This window comes from Centroberyx affinis, unplaced genomic scaffold, assembly GCF_046629955.1.
Source record: "Centroberyx affinis isolate AG114_WGS23_722 - 3 ecotype Tasmania unplaced genomic scaffold, CSIRO-AGI_Caff_v1 ptg002338l_1, whole genome shotgun sequence".
In the NCBI taxonomy this organism is placed as follows: domain Eukaryota; kingdom Metazoa; phylum Chordata; class Actinopteri; order Beryciformes; family Berycidae; genus Centroberyx; species Centroberyx affinis.
Genome location: NW_027280605.1, coordinates 107,732 through 132,083, shown reverse-complemented (window position 1 = coordinate 132,083; position 24,352 = coordinate 107,732). Strand labels below are relative to the sequence as shown.

At 43.7% G+C, this 24,352-nt stretch overlaps 1 protein-coding gene across 1 annotated transcript; it reads left to right on the top strand.

Moving 5' to 3' along the window:
* Window positions 1-346: 346 nt before the first annotated feature.
* urb2 (URB2 ribosome biogenesis homolog) lies at window positions 347-19,469 on the top strand. Its single transcript, XM_071533204.1, has 12 exons — window positions 347-404; window positions 1,044-1,190; window positions 2,018-2,194; window positions 2,545-3,731; window positions 3,955-4,093; window positions 4,273-6,847; window positions 7,364-7,524; window positions 8,237-8,347; window positions 10,525-10,767; window positions 13,782-13,878; window positions 14,865-14,998; window positions 18,320-19,469. The coding sequence occupies exons 2-12, from the start codon at window positions 1,065-1,067 to the stop codon at window positions 18,515-18,517; spliced, it is 5,148 nt and encodes a 1,715-aa protein (XP_071389305.1). The 5' UTR covers window positions 347-404; window positions 1,044-1,064; the 3' UTR covers window positions 18,518-19,469.
* Window positions 19,470-24,352: the final 4,883 nt, after the last annotated feature.

Genomic DNA, 24,352 nt, shown 5'->3' with positions numbered 1-24,352 from the left:
ATGTCCAAGGTTTCATCACAACTTCCCTAATTAAAAGTGTAAATTATATATAAAGATTGAGGATTAAATTTTATAGCCAGTTTATGCAAATAATTGTGTATACATTGCCTCACACTATTCAAAAAGGTAAAATCCATGTAAAAACATTCTACTAAAGATGCAGTGCTTTATTTAGGATATGGTTTTGTCAACACTCAACAGGTCTTCACTGAATATAATATCAGGCCTTATTGCATTTGGGTTTGTGATGCAAAATAAGAATGAAAGAATGAAAAGTGGATAGTAGAAAGGACCGATTTGTAAGATCGATGCTCGATTGCTTTTGCCTGGCTTGGAGGGTAAAAGGTGAAAGTTGAAAGTTCGTCTGGATCTGACAACAGAAGACACGTGCAGATTGAAAAGTAGTAAGTTAATATTTGCTAGATTTACGCCGCTTGAGTGTAATTATTGTTAAACAAATAAAAGGCGTTTCAGCTCAGAGCTGAATGTTTGTTTGCTTGTTAGGCTTGTTAGACGTGAAGCAGCCTTCAGCATTAGCTCATGTTAACGTTAGCAATAGGCTATCTAGTTGACGTTAGCTGTACAGCATGACAAGTTCCTGCAAAACTATTCTCACAGTAATTCTGGATAATGTCAGAAGGACTCGGGCAGTCTAATTTGTACACAGATGCTTGAAAACCCTCTTTGGATTGCGCTCTTCTTTGCCTAATACTTACACATCTGACTAAGTATGTAATGTTAAATTGTGGTGGATCTTCTAAGAGCTTAATCTTTATAGGAAGTTCATTAATGATTATGAATATAAACAACGTAAGATATTTACTTATTGTTATGTGTTCTCCTCTAGAGTTTCACCCTCTAGTATCACTGTTAAATTAATGTAATACCGATCACCACTCCAATCCTAATCCGAAGAATATTTGGGTGGCCTGTATGGGATTAATCTCTTTCTTTCTCTCTCTCTCTCTCTCTCTCTCTCTCTCTCTCTCTCTCTCTCTCTCATGCTCACTCACTCACTCCCTTCCTCCTTCCCTTCTCTCCAGTCTAATCTACCACCAGCAGCGATGGCTGCCATCTACTCAGGTATCCATCTGAAGCTGAAGAGTCCTCAGACTCCATGGGAGGACAAGCTGAAGCTGGCACGCTTCGCCTGGATCTCCTCCCAGTGCCTGCTGCCCAACAAGGAACAGGTAACACCAGCTTGTCCAGCTGTGTGAAAAATGATGTTTGTGTCTTCATATGTGATAATGATGATGATAATGATGCTTTTTGTCTCTTGGATGAGGGTGTATGGGTGTGCTGATGCTGACAGTCGTGTCTCTGATGTTGGGAGTGTATAAACTTCTCTCTGTATGCTTTTGTCCTGTGGATTTATTATTCTGTATTCTGTGTGAGAAGTGGCTATCCTAGTTTTGCCTTTCAGGGTGATTCAAGTTTATTTTATAACCTCAATCAAAAATGACTGTTATCCTTTAATCATATTTCAGAGTAATCTTAATAAGTGATCAGATAAGTTTTCAACAATATGTGTAATCTGATTCAGTAACTGTAACAAAGTATTATCATACAATTTCGTAATACGATTATTGCAATCCCATTATTGGTAATCCGTTAAAATCCAGATTACTCTCCATGCTTACATTTATCTAAATATAGACTGTAGATATCATTCATGTCTTACAGATACCTTGTCTTTCCAAAAAGTAAACTTTGCAGGAATTTCGAAAAGTGTGTTGGTTTTTCCATTTGACACCTATGTATTTCTGACATTTTACATTGCGTTATCAAAGAGTTGGTTTAGTCCCAAAGTCATGAAACATTGTCTCTATTGTTCTCTTTGTGGAGGATTATGTTAGCCGTTAAAAACAATGGGAGAATGGGTGTTTTTTGTTTGTTTTTTTCCCACATAGGGTGATCACACAGAGAGTATCTGTTTTAAGTGATCTGTGGACAGAAGGCTAGCAGAAAAGCAGCATATGCATCTCTAACATCTGTCTATTTGTGTATCTTTCTGTAGGTGCTGTTGGACTGGTCCGCTCACGCTCTGACAGGATGGTACAGTCAGAAGGTGGAGTTCTCTCAGAAGGTTCTAGAAGGCCTGTGGTGTTACCTTGACGATCTGCTGCACAGCCGGAAGCTCCACTCCCTCCTCAGCCAGGGCAAGACCGTCAGCCTCAGGCTCAATATGGCACAGGTACAGTGACCACAACAATGTGATGAAAACACCAGCACAAGCCTAGGATTTTTTTCTTCCTTGAAATATGTTTATCCTTTGACCAGAGCAAGTTTGTGATCATCAGTCTGCAACTGGCTATGACATTGGTGTAATGCCCACAACAATATAATAAAACATCACATTAGCACACAGTATCATCAAAGCTACTCCCCACTGAAATAATTGTAGTGAATTGGGGCAAGATGACATTTGGAAAACCAACTGTTTTTGATTTAATTAAAACTCTTGTGAACAGTATCATATCAGTAGATATTGGTCTTGTCGTATGGATGTGTTGCTGACATCTTGTCTTCTCTGTGTGTCTCTAGCTGCTACTCGACCGTCTCCAGGAGTGTGTGTGTGTTGGTGCTGGGCGATCGGTGTCTGTGACCACCCTACTGAGTGTGTGTCAGGGAATCCTTTCTTCCCCTGCTCTCTCATCTATCTTCACCACCAAGTACGAGCTCATGGTCAATCTGTTGGCCAAGCTCTGCTCTCTGGCCTGCCGTGAGCTACAGCAGCCATTGCTCACGGGACCACTTCCTGCCCACATGCAACCTGAACTAATGACGGAGTCTGTTGCATCTCACGATGAGCCAATGACAGAGTCTCTACAAACTAGTGATTCCAGTCATGCCCAATCTGAGCCAAGCACCAGTCCCCCAGATCAGCCAATGACAGACACCAGTAAATCCCAATCCCAGCCAAAGGAAAACCTCCGTTCAGGCCATTTGTTTGAGGTGCTGCTTCAGGCATTGTCGTGTTACTTGTCAGTTCAACGGCAACAAGCCAATCCCAACAGAGTCTTTACTGTGGTAACCAACCAGCTGATACAGCCCATAATACTACTCAGACACCTGCTGACCTCTGGGGAACACACACTTTCTCACACACCCCTGCATCTCCGTCAGCAGCTGAGCAGAGACGTCCGCATTAAGATAGACTCCATCCTCCAGTTAGCTCTCTTCCCCCGCGAGCACCTGACCTCCTACAAGGAGGAACTGCTCCCGTCTAAGGAGGATTGTGGGAAACGTGGTCCTGGAGGCGCGAAGGGTTTGTTGAGGCCAGTCAGTACCATACTTAGTAAACTGAGTGCTGAGGGCTACTGTGAGCCCTCCCTGCACTACGCTGTGAAGTCAAACACCTTGACTCAGCTGTTTAAGTTCTTTTTGGAAAACTATGGAAAAAGTGGAGGAGGAGGAGGTGAGGAAGAGCAGAGGATGCTGTGTTTCTATTTTCTCACCAGACTGGTCCCTGCGTTGGACATTAGCCTGGATGGACCCTCTCTCTCATTGGACCAACCAGCCACTCCATCTTCTGGGCAGAACTCCTCCCCAGCCTCCCTCTGTTCCCCAGAGAGCTGGAGCCTGGCCCTGCTGGCGGTGGAGGCCCTGCTAAGCCAGGCTCTGTCAGCTGATATCTATAACGTAGCAGCAGATCGGATCAGACATGGAGAGGTCCAACTCAACTTTTACAGAGCGCTGAGCCAAATGCTCTTCAACCAGGCCCAGCCGAGGTAACATATACACTCGCCTCCTTTACTGTTCTGTTCTTTTGTTTTCTAGGAAATTCATGGGATAAGGATAAGAACAAATGACTCCTCTTGATGTAATTTTGTTTTTTACAGAATAAAGCTATATAATCACATTTTAATTTCAAGCTAATTTTTTTTTACTTTTCTTAGTGTAAAAATGCCCTTGGTTGTATAGTGAAATAAAGTTTCCTGTCCTGTCCTCCAGCATCCCAGTGTGGTACCGCTGTTTAAAGGTCCTGTTGGGTCTCAACCATCTGATTCTTGAACCAGACCTGGACCAGCTGTTATGTTCAGCCTGGGTTGACGCTGAGTGCATGGAAACACGGGTCCAAAGAGCCAGACAGGTCTGGATTCAATCAATCAGTCCAAACTTACAATGCATATTTTGTACAGCAAATGCAATAAATAAAACAATGATAAATATGGGCCTCAGAATTAAAATACTTATTTATGTCAAGGGCCAAAAAAAGAAATATTTAAGAGTTTGGTATTGACTAAAAACAAATCTATTTTTCCCCAACAGCTAATGGTGTGTAGTCTGCTCCAGACCTACACTAAGCTCCGTCAGCTGCCTCGCTTCTTCTCTGAGCTCCTGTCCATCGTCTGTCGGCCTTCCCTGGATGACCTCCGACCTCCTCTGCTGTCTGAGGGGGTCTCCGCCTCCCTGAGGACCTGTCTTCTGGACACACCTCCCTCCCAGGGCCTAGAAATCTGCTCCTTGGTGTTGGGGAGCATCAGGAAGTACATACTGCCTGACCTGGTGAAGGAGGAAAGGGAGGACGAGAAGATGGAGATGGATGAGGGAGGAGGTGATAAAGAAGAGAATAGAGAGGGAAAGTTGGACCAAGAGAGAGGAGACGCATCTCTGAAGCTCTTTTCCCTCAGCCAGCTCCTTCATGCTGTGTTGTTTAGTCTGAAGACTCTAGACAACGCCTCTCCTCTCCCCTTAGTCAGACAGACTCACAGCCTGATGGAGGAGATGCGGCTGGTAGTCAAGGATTTACTGCAGCTGGTGTCATCAGAAAAGAAGGCTTCAAATGTAGGCGCAGAAACAGATATAGGTTTAGTCAAAAAGAACTCAAGGAAAAGCAAAAAGAAGATAGATGACAAAGAGTCAAAGGAGGCCTCAGACTCTGAGCCGGGGGTCCTGTGGAAGCAAAAGACCCAGGAAGCAACTCTACTGCTCAGGTACACCTGGGTGGAAGTGGACACGCTCTTTCATATCCACTGTGGCAAATACAAATCTCTAGAATCAGCCCAAACCCCTGCTCCAAGTGAGATTCAAGACCAAGCCCATGTCAGTGCTCCAGTCCTATCCCACATAGAGACTCTTCTCTCTGGTGAGATTTGTCCAGCCAGTCCCTCTCTCAGCCCTATGAGCAGTTTGCTGCTCAAACTCCTCACCTTGCAGCAGATGAAGAAAGCTCTGTTAGACACGCCACTGCTTGCCCAGCCCAGCACTGCAGCACTGCTGTGCAGGGCAGCCCAGTTTATTTTAGCTAGAGAGGAGCTTGAGGTCAGTCTGGAGGGAGAACAGGTATGGGATGGGCAGATAGGAAGTGTGAATGCCAGCTCCTACCTTGTAGCACACTGGTATCTTGTCACATCCAATTTGCCTTTGATTGTTCCCTACCTGACCGGGGAAGATGTGGGCTGCATAGCGGATGTTCTTGTCAGTTCACTGTTCAGCAGACAGACTGGCGGAAGCAAAGACCGGCTGCCTGGCTGCTTGTCTGTCTCTCTCATATCCTCACAGCTCCTCCAAAGCCCCATTCTTGTCGAGTTGCCTCCACTGTACTCTGCCACGGTTCGGTCCCTCACACAACGATTTATTGGAGTTCTCGTGGCAACGGATGCACCCCAGGTTTGTCCAGTGCTCCTTAAGTTTCGGGAAGTGGTTCAGCCAGAGAAAGGAACTGCAGTTAACCAATCAGAGAGAGATGCCAATCCGATAGTGGAGGAGATACTGAGAGCCTCTAAGACCGGTGAGGTTTCTGTATTGCTGACAGACTCACAGACAAAGGAACTGTTGAAATTACTCCAAATCGCTACAAACCTAAACCCAGATGGGATGAGCTCTGAGGATCTCTCCTGCCTCTTCCTCCTCCTCTTCTTCATGCTCACCTCGACCTCCATTCAGCCAGACAGGGCGGCTAGCGGCCCTCCTAACCCAGGTGATGACGCTCTGTTCCTGGGGAAGCTGCTCAGACTTCTGGCCTGTCTCCTGGAGGGTAGGAACTTCCAAAGTGTTTTGAAGCTGATCCATGGCAGCAGTCTGCTACAGGCGGCTGTGTCTTCCCTCCTCTTGCACAGCAACAGTGGGAGATTTCTCTCCACAAGCAGCCCTGATTGGTTGGATTTAGTCAAAACAGCGCAGGGCTTCATCAAATCCCTGGTCCAGTTGATTATAATCAGAAACAGCAGTGTTCGGCTCAACCTGGAGCAATTTGCCTCCTATCTTACCAGTAATGAAATATCAAGCAGGCAAATGATGGCCATTACATCTCAAACTGCCCCCGATCTAGCTGGCAAACCAGAGCCAGGAGCGGCCGTTTTGTCTGTTCATCTTCTGCTGGCATCACTGACCTCTTTCTCCCAGGCGATGACCTCTAACCTGGGAAGGAGTAAACCGATGGATCAAACTTTGACCCAGATGGTTGCCAGAGCCACCACAGCACTGGGACCAGCCATCGAGACCATGCTGAAGCCCCAGACTGTCAGTCAGCCAGTCAGCCAGCCAGCCAGTGTCCTCGGTCAAGCCTTCTTAGTAGAAGTTGTCACCGTCATGCTTCAGTGTGAGCTGTCCTCCCTGTCAGCGGAGGGAGAGAACAAGCAGAGTGGCACCCAGCCCACCCTGAATCACATGACCCTCTACCAAGGCTTCTGCCAGCAGATCCTCAAAGAGATGAGCTCCGCCCCCAGACCCATGGACTTCTTGGTCTCCTCTCTCCACTTCCTGTCCGCATTCTACCGGGCGGTCGTGAGGACAGGAGGAGAGATGGAGATGGAGAAGGAAGAAGGAGAAGAGAAGAAGAGAGGAAAGGAGTTGGATGAGCTGTACATTCAGATACTGCAGAATGTGAACAGACTGCTGGCAGGTAGATGGACACATGCACACATGCTAGGAGCCAACAGATGTATCATGCACCTATACTATCAGCCACTGTTGTCTTTTTAGATCCCATCTGCATATTGTACACATGAAATTAGCACGAGTTGATACTTGATTTTATTTACTTTTGGTTGATTCCACATTTATGCCAGCCCTTTCAAAAAATGAACTATTTTATAGACTTTATTTGTGCAGCTATGCTGATTTTATGTTAATTACCAATCAAATTCAGTTGTCAGCCATCTTTATCACTTTGTCACAGTTGGAAGCCACATTTGTGAGAGTCCTTTCAAGGAGCCATGGTATTTCACATAAATATAAAGTCTTTACTGAAAGACATATCAGATCACTAACTGTCCTCATTGTCAGACCCAAAAATCCTACATCACTCAGGCCGTAATACACACACACACATACTGTATCTGACAGACTGCCTTGACAAGACCAGTTTTATAGTTGAATTAAATTATAATTAAATTATTGATTTCCATTTTTCCTTCAGCTCCTTGGCTGTCACTGAATGATGTTGGTGAGCTGGAGCCAGCTGTGGAGGAGCTCCTACGCCACCTGGTGGAGAGGAGCACCACAGGACAGTTCAACCTGCTGCTACTGCTGATCAGAGAAGGACTGGACACTGGCAAACTGAGGGCTGGAAACTACAGGGTAAGGCCGGTATCATGTTTAATTCCTAGTGCATTTTTGTTGCTGCAAACTATGTGCAGAGTACTATACAAGGATCCCATGGCTCAAAATTAGTGAGATGAAACTGAAAAATTAGGCATTACAACAAAATCTTGATTGACTGATTAAATGTTTTCCCTAGCTACTTACAAATGGCTCATAAAAATTGAAAAAAACAGGAAAAAACGTTTATGCATGCATAATCCACATGTAAGTAGAATACATCTAGTGCAGGGCATCCACAGTGGAATGATGCAGCAGTAATGGATTCTCTCATTTGAACTTGCATCCGAGAGTAATGCATTCAACACATTAAGTGAGATCCCATCCCAGCCTGAGATTTTATCACCTCAGATGATTATGGACTAAAATTATCATTTAAATCTTACTTTCTTAAACTATGGAAATTGTGTGTGTGTTAAGTGTGTGTGTGTGTGTGTGTGTTAAGTGTGTGTTAAGATCCCCCCTGTGTACTGTGTTGAGTACCCTGCAGGCTGCAGTTGTGGATCATAAACTATGCAGTACATCTGGAAATCTATATATGAAAAGCTCTTATGGGAGGGAGATTTGCATCCCGGTTGCACTACAGTCCATTTGTATTTTCCCAATGAATCATATTTGTGTTTTGCCAAATGACGGCTTTCTCACTGTGTCTCCCATTTTTCTCGCTCTGTGCCCCCTTGCTGTTTTCCAGGAGGTGCTATCTGCAGTAATCATCATCAAGCTGCTGTCCTGTTGTCATTTACCTGAACCCTGCTGTAAAGCACTGTGGCTCATTGCACCACAAGTCATATCTGCTATGGTGGTGAGAAAACACACACTCACACACAGTGATACACAGCGATACACAGCAGTCACGCGAGCAAGCATGTGTTGAAGCAAAAATGCACAAACACACAGAAGCTCGTACACGTGCACACACACACACACAAACACACACACACACACACACATAAAGGCACAAGTGCATGTTAACATGCATACATTTTTGAGGATTCTGTTTTTAGGAATATATATGCAAAATCGTCCATGTTGATCACAATCCAATCATTTTGGAATCAAATGGAAGCAACAGCACTAAGCAAGTCGTATTAGACCTCATACATGCTGACAGTTTGAAGTGGTTTTGAAAATTTCCAAATCCAAACTGCCAGGAGTGGTGACTATATTTCAGTGTTTGTCTCTTAGTCACTGAGGACCTGGTTTTGGAAAGGGCTAGAAAAACCACTGCCTGTTTTTTTGTGGGCTTTGGGTTGGTTCTCCTCTCACATCATGTAGCCTTTCACTACATGAAAACAACTGTAAACTCAATAGTTGGAGTATGAATACATTTGGAGGGTGAGTTTATTTAGCTATAGTATCATGCCATATCTGCAATATTTTAAGAAATGTTTAGGAAAGTTTCGACTCAGTAAGATGTGAGGAAGGGTTTGTATTTGATCCCAGCTTTCATCTCCTCTGTTGCCTGCCTACTTGACAGCATTGCACTGTGAAGTTCTAGATGATGAGCATGCCTTCATCTTCTCTCCATGCTTTGTGAAAGTCTACAGCAGTTTCTCTGTCACCAGTGAATTGTCGCAGAGTCTAAATGGCTGTTTCACCAAAAACAGCCTTCCCACCAGTTAACATGTCTGGGGGAACCGTTGGTTTAAAGTCACAGGAAAAAGAGGGAGGATTGCTCAATGTTTCTGCAACAAACCCCTCCAAAGCCACCAGTGTGTCTGAGGCCTTACTCAGAGGAAAAGAATGATCTAGCCAAAGAATTGAAGTGGGCAGAAATCTCCTTCAGTACAACAGAGATGGCTGTCATTAATTTTGTATGTTCTTGTCATCGAAATCCACATTTTTGTTTTTCATATTTAGGAGGAAAATCAGAAGGCTTGAATGTTCAGTATAACTTCCACTGACCTGTTTAGCCGAACAATACCATGACACTGTACCATGCCGAGAAGCTTTTATGCTCTCATGCCCTACACAGCGTTATGAAAATATCTGTGGCAGCCAAATGACCATCACAGACTGTTGATTTCAATTGGAGTGCCCATTCATTGTAATTCTATGAGTCAAGCCCCCATAGTCAATGTGTTTTCCATCAGGCCTGCTGGCCCTCAGGGTGGAGCAGGAAGGCACAACACAGCAGTCTGCGTAACCATGCTGCACACACACACAGACACACACACACTGACACACACACACGGGCACACACACGCACAGACCATGCTTTACCATGCTAAACACGCTGTTGTTTCCTCTGCTACCCACACTCTCATACTCAATGCTTGCTAGGTGTATCTGTCTGTCATCTCTTTGATATGTCTTTCTCGCCCTCTCTCTCTCTCTCTCTCTCTCTCTCTCTCTCTCTCTCTCTCTCTCTCTCTCTCTCTCTCTCTCTCCCCGCAGGGTGTTCAAGGGTCCTTAAAAAGCCTAACTTTAAAGCCTAAAAAGAGTAATTAAAATGTCTTAAATACAGTTATTAGCTAATTGTTTAATAGTTATTATTTTTTCGCCATGCAATTTTAGGTTTATTTGCGCTGCATGTCCACTGATTAATACAGTACAGGATTAGTGGTACAATATGCAAAATATCTGCTCATATCTGCTTAAAGACAATTGGACTTCATGGTCCGTTATAATTTCCTGTTGCCATTTCTCTTACACTTCCTATTTATAGTTTCAGAACTTTCATTAGTTATGTTCAAATGGAAATGGGCTGGTTTTGCCAGCTTAATTTCTTCATTTTTGTTTTTAAATTGGTTTTAAATTGCATTCCAGGTAGCATTTAAAAAAAAAAAAAAAAAAGTCTTAAATTTGGCTTTCTGTAACCTACAGATACCCTGCTATTCCTAGTCCAGTGTCCAGTCAGACAATCTCTCTGATTTCAACTCATGCTACCGTGACATGTCTGACATTTATGTGTGTGTGTGTTTTTATGTGTGTGTGTATCTCACTGTCTTTCTGTGTGTGTATCTCTGTGTGTTGTAGTTCTTAGTAAGATCCTCCAGCCAGGATGTCTCTCTGACCCTGCCCTTTACCGTTCCTACGGTAACATCTGTGACATCAGTGCTGCGCCAGGGAGAGGGGCGGATCTCCAACCCTCATCATGTGACCCTGGTGCTTGGAGCGCTCCAGTCGGTGCCCCTTGACCACCTGACCCCACCCGTCTACCAATCGGCGTTCCTGGCTGTTCACGAGGCGCTGTTCGCTGTCATCCAGTGTCATCCACAGGTATGAGTGGATGGATGGATGGATGAGTGAGTGGGTGAGTGAGCAAATGAGTAGATAAGTGGAGAGAAGAAGTAATTCTAGCCAGTGTATGTCACTCCAAGTTTTGTAGGCGCAGTAGAGAGATTAATTCGATTTAAACTTCAATGATCGCTGTGGTGAAATTGGGCCATTGCAGCAGCAAGTAGTAATAGGATACACCAAAGAAAAAAAGGATATAAATAAAAACAGAGCAATAAAATAGGAAAACTGACAATTCTAGCACTCAGACACACCACGCAGAAAGACAATGTGCAATGTGTGAAAGACAATGTGCAAAAAAGTATGGCTCCCAGCATTCACAGTAGGTGCAATATAGCAGCAGTAGTGTAAGCAGCAGTAGAACTTGTTGAGACAGAAAGACAATGGGATATATGTGCATTATGAAAAAAGTGAGGAATTATAAAAAAAAATACAATATATACCAATGAGAGGGGTATGAGAGAGACTATGTGAAAAAATGATAGTATAGAAACAAAAATGTGCTTGTATCCACATTAACGGGTGTATAAGGGGCCACACATATGTACCAAAGTGTCCAGGCATGTAGGCATGTGTTGAGAAACCTAGGGATGCATTGATTTGTTTTTTTGAGGCCAATACCTATATCTGGTATTTTCATGCATTTTTGAAAGAATCTTTGTACAAATGCAGGTGCAAAACATCTTAAGATTTTCACACATGCCTATTTTAACATAATTAAGTGTTAAATTCTGTCGCTAATTTGACAGTTGTATTGGGTGACAGAAAAAAAGGTCACAAAAATGTCAATTCCACAACCCGCCAAATATTGTCTGTAAAAATAATGTCACGCCGATATTGCTTCTTAAAGCTGATATCGGCGCATCCCTAGAGAAATCCCATACACCTTCTATATATTAACTTTTGTCTTTATTAGTAATAAATGTACAAAGACACTTGTGTAGCCTATTAGCAGGCTGTGGTTTTTCTCAGATCATGTCTAAGGTTTTTCTGCTTTATCAGACAGTGTACAGTAGAGAGAGACAGGAAAGGGGGATGACACGTAACTAGGGTCATGAGCTAAGTTTGAATCCATGATTTGAAGAGATTGTGCTGTGCGCCTCGCTGAGCCCACAGGATGCCCCAGAGGAATGTAGTTTTGAACCAAAGGATATTGCAGCTCTCCAGCGTGGTGCTGCAGCTGTGTGAAAACCTCAACGCTGTTCTGTTTTTACTTGAGCCCAGTGTTTACATCGTGCCTGATGTGTTAAGTAAGTTCTCTAGGGCCCAAAAAATGTTGTGCGATCTATAGAGAGGCACTTAACAAGAAGTGTACATTTTTTAAAAGGGAATCTAGATTCTAACCCACAGAAAGTGTTTTGTTTAGTTTTCTAGCTGCGTTAATGTGATAGTGGTGTTAATGTGAAAATTTTGTCAGATTCTCACTTTCTGAAACACTGTGACTGTCTGGAGGTTTTTGTTGAGACGGCAGTGACAGAATAAGACTGGAGCAGAGCAGCTACACTGGATGGGACTGTAGAGCAGAGCAGGCACCGGCTAACTGACTTCAGATGTTAGCGATGACAAAAGACAGAGGCAAAGGAGAGCAGTAGAGAGGGAGGGGGAGGATGGAGAAGGGGTACAAAGTGAGAGGAGGCAGGGAAGTAAAGGAGAGGGGAGTTATAGGGAAAGATGAGGAAAGGAGGACAAGAAATGGGGGGGGGGGGAATAAAGAAAGAAGAGAGTGAGATGGGAGGGAAGGTGATACGTGAGGGGAGTGAGCCGGAGGAAGGAGGGGTGAGGGGGCAGAGAGAAAGAAAGGAGCGGAGGGGAAAGAGGTAGGGGAGCTGGCACGCAACGTAGGTTGGCATGGAGTGGTTTTGGGTAGATGGAAACCATTACCAAGCTCCAACTAGAGCTAGTGACATCATCCTCCTCCCGTTTATGTCTCTCTCTCTCTCTCTCTGTCTCTCCCTCTCCCTCCATCCCTCCATCCCTCAACCCTCCTGAGGCCTTGGATAGAGAACAGAGAGGAAGGGAGAGGTAGGGACAGAAATGCAGGCACAGTTATCGTGGGAAATCCAACTTTTTATTTTTTAACCCAGCATTCTGCATTGTACGGAGCCCCTAAGGGGACATGGGCAAAAAAAAAAAATATTTAAGTTTCTGGTGCGCACCAGAAACTATCCCATGGGCACGAGAAAGTTTCCTGTGCTCACGAGAAAGTATTGCGTGCGCACGGGATAGTTTCTGGTGCGCACCAGATAGTTTTCCGTGCGCACCGAAAACGTAAAGATTTTTTTTTTCTGAAAGAGTTTCTCGTGAGCACGGGAAACTTTCTCGTGCCCACAGGATAGTTTTCCGTGCGCACCAAAAACTTAAAGATTTTTTTTTTATTGCCCATGTCCCCTTAGAGGCTCCATAGCATTGTAACTTTCTTGCTGGAGGGAAATTATTTGGAATCCAAATTCTGGTTCGCTCTTGTCATCAGCCAGAAGGCACAATGACTGGTTTGGGAATCAGTCACTTTTGACGCATGAGTTTTTATGTAACGTTACATATTCATGAGTGATAGATACATGATAGATGTACTTTGCAGGACCTTTTTTGTCTGTCAGAAGAAATAAATAATGTTTTCTCAGTTCAACTTTTCATATTTATTACTTTTTAGGGTGAATTCATGAATGTCTATAAGAGGTGTGAAATGGCAGTCGCACATTCTCAGTGGGAAATTGCATAGTTCAAATGTACCATTCCTCCAAATAGCTGAACCGACAGGCTTGTATAGATTTGAACTAACTGAACTTTCGCCTGTTAGCATTACCAAGTTATGAGTTGCAGTCTGTTGACAGTGGAGACAGCCAAGTTAAAGTCGACATTACCAACATGACAGTTCAAAAACAAGCAAAATTGATGGGTCCCACCTCCCTGTGTGTGTCTATGCAATGTGAAGACTGTGTGACTGTATGTACCGTACACACACTTACCGTATGACTGTATGTTCTGTGTGTGTCCAGGTAATGTTGAACGCAGCTCCATCGTTCTTGAACGTCTTCTATCGTCTGGTGGCATCCATCATGCAGGAAGGTCGACAGAGAGGAGACAGTGACACAGGTAACACACACACACACACACACACACACACATATATACATTCATACAGACACTTGGAACTAGGACACTAGGCTCATGGGAACATCGGACATGGGACCATTTATATTGCCAGAAATCAATCTGGAGAAATAGCCGATGGTTCTGAGAGCAAAGTTCAAATTACATTACAAATTATTATTCGTGTTCGATTTAACCTTAGAATACTAGATGGGTATTCTAGAAAATCAGAAATCACAGGATTTCATTTCAGGAACTGGTAGGGATTCAGTGTCTTAGTCAGGCGCACTTCAGCAGGCTGGGTGCTGTAAAGGGTCACAGGAAAGATTCTTCTGAAAATGGGTGTTTTCCCTGAGAAAGCAGAAGTGTCTTAACCTGAGTAGTTCCCTATATCAGCAGCAGTGGCCTCGCACGTCTGGAAAAATATTAAGACAATGAACTTTCACCATCTTGTCTAAATCCTCTGTAAACTATAAATGTCTGTTGATCAGGAAATCAGTCACTGGTCAACATGGCAAGGATTCTTTGGCAAGGCATTAGGAGTTCTGCATTAGCATGATGTAAACGTATCTTTAATTTTCAATATGTTCCATTTGTTGTGTTATTATCTATAGCTATTCTTGACTGCTGTAATGACTCAATTTCACCTTGGGGTCATTAAAGTTTTGCATTATCTACCCTTAAAAAGACAAACATATAAGTAGTAATAGTACCGTAATGCAGTTACAGCATTGTATCACAATATTGTTATCGAAATAGGAGCTTTTCTAATCCACAGCAGGTACTGGAACAGATAATGGGAATAGGACCAGGAAGGCAGTGTGGTCACATGACTATAATTTTCCCAGTTCAGGGGAATCTCCTCACCCAAGTGTTTGACACCCAGTGTGTAATGGTCTGTGTTTATCAGGGGAGGCATATGCAAATAGACCAATTCCAGCTGCTGTATGTAAATTGACTAATGAGGTAACTTCAATGTGTGTCTCAAGGTCCAGACAGTGACGTGTACCTCCAGTGCTCCAGACTGGTGGAGAGGATGTACTCCCACATTGCTGCCACAGCCGAGAGCTTCACCACACTGTCGGCCTTCATGGTGGCACAGTACGTCACAGAGCTGCAGAAGGTACACACACACACACACTCTCATATAACGTACACACACACATTTGATGCTTCCAGTCTCTCTTTATGCCCACATTAGCATCAGGAAATTAGTCACTTTGACCATTTTGCAATCTGGTGCAACATGCAAATAGATATATTCTCACACACATACAGAGTCACAGTATCATCCAGAGTCAACACAGTCCCTCGGCCAAACCCATCTCTCATCCCTCCTGATCTTCTACAGCTGTGACTGACACACACACACACACACACACACACACACACACACACACTCACACACATGTGTGAATGAGGCAGCAGGATCTCAGTTGATCCTTTGATCCAGTCTAGTTTGTCTGTTGGTGTGTGTTGAGCTGACAAGATTCAACTGAGCGAAAGAGAGAGAAGGAGGAGGGGGAGGTGGGGGAAAGACAGGGAGAGAGAGAGGGGGGCGGGGGGTCAGTGAGAGAGAGGTAGAGAAAGAGAGAGGCTGACGGGCATAAGCAGAGATGGGGAATATTTCCATTAGCCAGATTCTAAATGTTTGCAAATCTTGATGAACAGGTCCAAGATTACAGTAACTAAATGCGTTGGGATTCAGCTTTAGGGTGGATATTCCCTCAAAGCGGTGAGTCATGTCTGGTTTTTGGACGTGTCTCCTCTCTGCTACCAGACTGTGTTTAAGATGACGCCAGCCTGACTCAGCGTTTTCCACCAAAGAGTTGCACATGGAGAGGAAGACATGGAAAGACCCAGACAGACAGGCAGGCAGGCAGATGGATGAATGAATGAACAGACAGACTGACAGACAGAATGAAAAACAGATGGACGGACAGAGACAGACAGGCAGACAGACACAGACAGGAAGAGAGACAGAGAGGAGCAGCCAGGAAGACAGGTGATTGGAATTCAGGGAGGTCTATGCGAGTTATCTAATAATCCTAAAACTGGATTTATATTGTGCTTTTAATGGGGCTTTTCAAATAGCTGGAGCTCTCTGAAAGTCAGAGGTAATTCAGCTGTCAGACCTGTTTCTGATGGATCCTGGCCTGGACTGAACTTTCCATGCAACAGGCCGCTGTTATTAGGCCAGTATGGAACCGTAGTTAGACAAATACTGTTTTATGCTGGTAGCAGACGTATTTTTGGGCACTTGCTAATACACTTGTCTTAATATTGAACAACAATATTGTCCACCAATAGCATCAGTTATCCACACCACAGAGCAGAGTTCAGTAATGCAGTGGATACAGTTGATGAATGTAACTTTTACTTCGTCACACAGCAGTGAGCTACCACTGAGCTGTTGATGTCTTTGTCCGTCACTGATAGCAGGTCCAGGTACAACAACAGTACCAGGTACTGTAGACAACGGGCGCACCGCTGACTGTAATGAAAGCACTGCTCCGCAAGACATCTGATAGGCAAGCTTTGTTTGTGAAAATCCCATAATGGGCTGCTCCTGTGGTAATGTGAAGCCTGCAAGTATGTGAGCCAGGTTTTATTTCAACGTTTTAAAGGCAGATTCAGCAGTACGGTACAGCCATCATCTTCACACTCTTTGCAGTGATGTACTTCTAAGTCCATCCTGCTTTGCTGCAATCCAGCCAGGTAATCGTGTTATAACACCCTTACCTGTGGGAGTATAGTATAACAGGAACTATTGAATATTTGAGTGGCTCCTTTTGCAGGGTACACAGAGCACAAAACGTGTTTTTGTTTGTCTATTGTGTGTGTGCGTGCGTGTGTGTGTGTGTGTGTGTGTGTGTTGGAAGAAAGCGGGCCCTGGCACCTCAGTGAAGGCGAGTGTTGTTAATGGCAGTGTTGATTCTCCTGTTGGCTGTACACTCTGTTCTGCTTCTCACACAGGTAGGTAGGTGTGTGTGTGTGCGTGTGTGTGCGTGCATGCGTGCATGTGCACATCGTCTTGCTCTCAGTCATTGTCTGGCAGAGTCCTGACTAAGGTGTGTGGATGAGAAGCCTGTACAGTACAGTACAGTATTAGGATGAATGGATGGACTGGATCAGACTGGATCAGACCGGATGGATCTGAGTCTGGTAGGCTGGACCAGTAACTTGACTAAACTCTGGTTTTTAGTTTCTATTATCCTAGACACAGTTTCAAAAATCCTCTCAGCAGTGACGCTGACTCATTCAATTTTCAGTTCAGTATATACAGCAATAATGACAAAAACATCAATAGTAAATCATTAATGTAAATTGAACTTCAAAAATAAAGTCAAACAAAATTCAAATGGATTCCTGATCAGAAAAAAAGCTAAGTGGAACAGTTACACTAATATCACTACACAGTAACGCATATCGGAGAGAGGGACAATAATAATAATGATGCAATACTTTATTCATCCCCTTTGGGAAATTCTCTTTTTCCCCGCTCCACAAGGAGGTCAGAGGTCGGGTTCAGCTTCAGAGCAACACTGCTGCAGCTGGTAGAGATTCAGTATCTTGCTCAAGGACACTTCAGCAGGGCGGATGCTTGCTGACGTGGGAGCTTGAATCCAGGTTAAAGCACGGTCACTCCAACCACAAAAACACCCTACGGTCCCAATTTGCAAATGTATATTTTGAGAGAATCAACTTTTCTTTGCCTCTTTTAAACAGTGATTCAAATATTTGTTGTGTTCCAAACAAATTAATATTTTTACTGATAAAGGTGTTTTTACATGCCTCCAAAAATGTGGCTAACCCTTGGCTCTTTATAGAGCATTACCATCAAGCTCACCGACTGAAAACACTTTTTCTGTGGTGTGTCAGAATAGACCCTGCAGTGACATTTGCCATTTGCAGTAACATAAGTTTTACCTTTTCGGTTCCACCTTGCAAAAATAGTTATTAGCGTCTGTCTTTTGACGACATTCCAACTCAAACTAACAGTTAAACCTGAGACTTAAATGAGCCTGAATATTCAACTGTTCTGGCACATAATTTAAGGTTTGATACGGCTGCTACTGGCTATCCCTCAGGCTGTAGCAGGTTGCCACATATGGTGCTGGCATTAACTCACTAACAGTGGAGCGAAGATGATCGTGTGGTAAATGCTTCGGGGCAATGGGGAAGTGGAGACGACTCAGAGGTCTCCGTGTGAGATGGAGGGAAGGATAAGCACCACCTGGCCTAGTTCAGCCTATTAACGGGATATTAACCAGGAAAACAAAGAAGTCATGCTCCGGCCATGTTTAACAATGTGAAAACGATATGAACTTTGTTTGACCTCAACTTAATCTGTCTCGTTTTTTCTCCTTGTTATTTCTCCTCTCGTCTCGTCTCTTCCACTTTCCTTTCCTCTCCTTCGCTGCCCTCTCACTCACCTCTCCAGGTAACTCTACGACCAGACGTTAAGCAGCATCTAACAGAGGGCATCTATCGGATACTAGACCTGTGTATGGAGCAGGATATCAAGTTCCTGACTGCTGGACTGCAGATGGGAGTCCGAGAGGTGTTCAACGAGCTCTACGGCAGCTACACCCACTACCACAAAACACAGAGACAAGGAGAGGACAAGTACACAGCTTGAATAGCCGCATCAAGCTTCGCCAGCCTTGGGGTTGGGCTCTCCAGTGCGGTCCGTTTTAATGAAATTCGGATCCCTGATGAAATTCCTGCCCAATGAATGACCATGGTAATATTTAATTACGGCTCTTGAATGGGAAAACAGACACAACAGCTTTTGGACAGCACAGAATGGAAACCTTATAGTGTACACACTGTGTATACACAGTTGTCATTGACCAAGCTCACAGCAGTTTTATTTTTGTTCCTCAGATGCCCCTTTTCACTGTTGTAAAGTGAATTTTTTAAGTTTTGAGGTCACAGGATTTTCTTGAACCCGGCACCTAAAAAATGTTGTAACCTCTGAGCTACATCTCCTCAAACAGCCGCATACAGCCGTTCAAAACAAAACAAAATGGGTCGTTTACACCTGCACCATTTTGCATCTTTACACGGATCAAGCTGAATAGTTACAGAGTTACCCAAAATTGCTTCTGCAAAATGGCCCGAGGAGGGTGGAGACGAGACCCACAGGCGATAAAAAGACAATCACACAGCCTGACATCACTCAGTTAAGAAGTGCTGTCTGCAAACGGGTTGAGAAATACAAACCTGTCCATAAATAGAGCATCTTGGTTACACCCTGTACCATATACATACACCCTCAGATAACTACCGCCAATACTAGCTAGCTGTAACCATTATCAGCAGGCAGAGAGGCAGGGAGAGGACCTGTACAGTCTGATTGTGGTCATGCAGATGATGAGGCTGAAGGTGTTTCCTAACCCAAACCACCAACACTCACTGTAACCATAGTGATTATGATATGAAAACTGTTGCGGTTATGTGATGATAATTTGAATGCAACTGATTTAATTAAGATATTATCATTTTGTTGAAGTGCTGAAACATTATATGGATATTTTTCACAACGAATGTGTAAATTGTATCTTTTCTATGTTTCTGTTGTTTTTTTTGTCCATAACTGTATGATTCAACACAGATGCATTGAAATACAGTGTCATTCTCAAGGCTGTTTATTTGCATCATTTGAGCTTGAATCCAGGTTAAAGCACAGTCACTCAAACCACTAAAAAACCCTACGGTCCCAATTTGCAAATGTATATTTTGAGAGAATCGACTATTCTTTGCCTCTTTTAAACAGTGATTCAAATATATGTTATGTTCCAAACAAATTAATATTTTTAATGATAAATGTGTTTTTTACATGCCTCCAAAAATGTGGCTTACCCTTGGCTCTTTATAGAGCATTAGCATCAAGCTCACCGACTGAAAACACTTTTTCTGTGGTGTGTCAGAATAGACCATTAGACCATTAGCCCATAGACCATTCATGAACAGTGTTTTGATTTGCTTAAGTGTTTCTCACAGAAGAAGGTTTGGTACAACGGGCATCTGTTTCAGATCAGTTTCCATCGATTACACCAGGAAGCGCCTGCTGTAGAAATCCTATATCTGTGGCGTTTGTGTTTGGTAAACACTGAAGTGAGATGGTTCTATTCCTGGTTTGTTAGAGATATTTTAAAACTTCTAGACACTAATGAATAATAAAAGAATTGAGTGATAGCAGTGTTATGATATATAAAAAAAATGGAAAAGTATTAAATTGGATTTGTAGAACCCAAGGGAGACTTAACGAGTTTCTGGGGTGCTGCGTTATTAAACTCAATAACAAGTTGGCAGGACAGGTGTAGCTATTGCTACTTCCATCACAACTCTCATTTAAACATTGATTTTTTTAAAAAGTCATCACAGTTTTGTCGATGTTTTCTGCTTTAAACAGATGATGTTACTGCAGCAGGGCAGTAAACGTTTGCTGCTCCTGTCCTGCCAACCTCAATAACTTTTGGGATTTACATGCAGTCAGCGAGCCAAGGGGTTGTGGTTGAAAAAGAACACAAACCCTTGCCTTGAGTCGAAGTAGAGCCACCGTAATAGAGTATTCCTCCGATGAGGGTATAAGGTTTACTGCTCCTATTTAGGCTACTAATGAAGGTATAAAAGCCCTAATCTGTAATTGTAGTGTAACACCCCTGGTTGAAACTCTGTCACCCCAGTGGCAGCTTGCTTTATGTTTTGATGAATTGAACTGACAGGTTTTCTTTTTTACTTTGAATAGATCAACTGAGCTGCTGAGAGATGTGCTGGCAGTAAGTGACAGCTGAGCATTGCGAGGGTGTAAACTGATTGTTTAGATTGACATTGTTTGTAAACCTTTATGGAAAACAATCTTGTGTTTGAGTTACAATGGGGACACAAAGCCTGTTTTCCTTGTACAAGAATCTAGGTAAATATACTTAACTAATAAATACTGATTTGGGGCTTTCAAGTATCAAAAGTAGAAGTACACGTTTTCTTGTATTTCAGTGCTTGGAAGCTTTCAGTCCTCAATGCACTAACAGCTGACAGTTATATTAACAGGGTTGGGGGTCCAGTTAGGCTTCATCTGATTGTTTCGTCTTAGAGTTGGCTGTCTTGAACTTATCACCTTCATAGAATACAAAATCTTTTTTCTTCAAGCTAACTTGTAGCTGGTAGTTGTCAGATAAATGTAGTGGAGTAAAACTCTTATATATTTGTCAGTAAAGTTGTTAAAATTGCCAGAAAGATCATAGCCAAGCAGCAGACCGTCTGACTGTTGTCTTTGCTTGCCTTTTCTGGAGGTCTGGGTGAATTCTAGACCGCCCAAATTACCTTCTTCAGGGGGAATTTGAGACGCTGGTTCAGGATGTCCAGGGCAAAGGGCAATAGATACAAAAACTTTTTTTTTTTAACCTGGTGCCATTACACTGCTAAGTTTGGACAACATCTGTTTCTGTCTGCCTGTTTCCCTGTCTCTCTCCCTCTTTCTCCCTCTCTCTCTCTTTCCCCCCTCATTTCAGATTGCCTTCCCTCCATCCATGCTATAACAGTACTGTAGGTAACATAAATACATACAGTGTCTCTTCAGACTGCCGTAGCAGGAGCAGCGATGAATAACCACTGTGTGTGCAAGTGTGTGTGGCATGTATGTGTGTAATACATTCGGGACATACTGTGGAGGTGTAGCATAAAGTACGTATTGACAGTAATTTTCACTTGGACTGCGGGGCATTTTGCTCTCCATTCAGAAGCACATTTTGGCACCGTTAAGATGGAAAATGTCAGAGAAATGTCAAGGCAGATTGGAGCATGTCTAATATGAACCAAACCTTTAGTTTAGCCAAAGGTGCTGCAGTCGAGATCAATTCCGGAGAGAGTAAGGAATAATAATAGTAATAATAAGAGTAGGAAAGTCTATTTTAAAACTTTGTGAGGTGCACTTGATTTACAGCATCTCACAAAATATTTAAAGGTGCTCAAAAAGGACCCATCACCTGCAAGATGAGGTGAAGCCAACTCGCATTATGCTTCTTTTTCTTTGTATCCAAAATTTACTGGACTATTGCTGCGGTCTGAAACATTCACACAGTTTAGACCACCGTGCGGTCTCACAGATGAATCATGACAAGAGTCTTACCTGTTTTTTTTTATACACTATTGTTTTAATACACTATTTCAAATGTATTAGAACAGTTTTCACAGTTCACTGAAATTCCCACCATAACTGCACACACAGTATTTTCTAACTGGAAGCAAAAGCCTGTTTGAACCTGATTAATCACCACATCCAGCAGTTCACACACTCTGTGATGATGTATTTCTAAATCAGAGAACTGTGCTCCGTCCTGCTCTGTTAATCCATTCTCCTGCTGGCACATCCAGGAAGTCTTGTCTACTGATGGGACATGCATGTCAGTTTCTCCTGCCACTGAAGTAGGCAGAGTGGGCCACCGTGCCTGTCACCCTGCCTACAACAATAACATTGGCACTGGTTTCAGTGGAGGCTCTTAGTGTGACATGATGTGATATAAACACTGTTTCAGAGGCTTTTCCAGCTCACCAATAAATATTTCTGAGGTAAATGCTAGTGTGCTAAGTTGAGTCTAAACTAAAGTCTAAACTAACATCTAGTCTAATAAGCCTGGGACACAAATAGTGTAAATTTGGATCATCATCCTGGCATCCAGATTCATTAAAAGGTAACTGCATCACAAACAGACCCATAAGCTGTTTTGGGTCCCTGCCTATACTGTAGGAAACCCTGGTGCTGCAGTGACTGAAGGCTTGAGGAGCGATATTTAGTTCATTTCACTTCACTCGATTCTGTTCTGTTCATAGAGGGATGACAGATTCATGGCTGGACTGTCTGTGTGGTTGTTAGTAGAACTAGTTTCTCTTGGGACGGACAGTGGAGCGCCTCAGGCTGCTAACCACAGGACAGAGACACTCGCTGTCTGGTGTGGCTGGGAGCCGGGGTGAGTGAGTGTGTGCGTGCGTGTGTGTGTGGGTGGGGGTGGTGGGGGGTGTCCATGCCAGGACACCGGATGTAGTGAACTGCTATTCTCAGTTTTACACCAAGCACTACATTCCAAGGTATATGTTGATGTCCTTGTATGATCATACCAAAAGATGAATCCTGAAAAGAATCTCTCCTGTTACACCTTAGTTTCCCACCGTACATCCCATATACTAAACACAATGGGCTGCTGAAAACAAACACAAAATAGACACTCTTTCAAAAACAATATCAGAGGCTGGGGGCTGGGTGGAAGGAGACATGTCCCTTGTTAACCCAATTTACGAGGTATTCCCCCTTATATTCTAGGGTAAAAATTTGGAAGAAAGAAAGAAAGAAAACGCTCCCGCACACCGGCTGCTGCACTTTGCCATTACAGCATCTTAATTGGGAGACGGGAACTTGGTAGGCTACTTGGTGCTGGTATAATGAGGGAAAGCAACACCATAGTTTGCTAATGATAGCAAGTAAGGCACCACTCAAGCAAACACCCACCAAGTTTCTTAGTGGAAGCAAAAATTTGACCGTAATCACCAGCTCATACTTCAGCTGATCAACTGCACAAACACACACTTCACTCCAAGGCAAAGATAATCACTGATGGCTTGGGAGACTAGTGTGCATGGTCACACAGGAGCAGACAGCAAAACTCAAACACCATCTGAGAAGTGCTGGTATACTGGGAGATTTACTGGGGGATGTGGGAAAGACTGCTGCAGGGCAGGAAGGAAGGAAGAAAGGAAGGATAGTGGATGGATGGATGGAGGGAAGGAAGGAAGAAATGACAAATGGATGGATGAGGGAAGGAAGGAAGGAAGGATAAATGGATGGATGGAGGGAAGGAAGGAAGGATGAGGGGTGGATGGAAGGAAGGAAGGATAAATGGATGGAGGGAAGGAAGGAAGAAAGAAAGGAAGGATGGATGATGGATGGAGAGAACAAGGAAGGGAGGAAGGGAAAGGAAAAGAAAGGAACTAACACTTTTCCAAGCATTTCAAGCTGTGTTTAGATATTTTCTAAAACCACCCGAGATAGCAGCCTGACGTGAATCACAGAAAAATAAATCTTACATGTTTTATTTTTACTATAAAGTGTGTTTGGGGCTTTGGCTCCCCTAGCGTCGGCACAGAGCAAAGCCGGAACGGAAAGCGACAGTACAACCATGTTGCATGATCACAGATCCTCTCTCACTCCGGGAGACAAATAACTACAATATTGCAACAACCCGTTTCCCTCTTCCAGCCTATACGGACTGTCCCCACCCCCCTCCGCCTGGCCTAGCACGGCTCGGCACGGCACGGCACGGCTCGACTCGCTGCCAGCCCCGGCCCTCCTCCGTGGCTTCCTGAGCCGGTGTTTGATTGGATTAGAGTCGGCTAGCCTTTCCCCTCTAACCCCGGTGATGTTGGCTGGCTGCTTCCTGCTCCCTCCGCTCCGCTCCTCCTGACCGACTGACGAAGC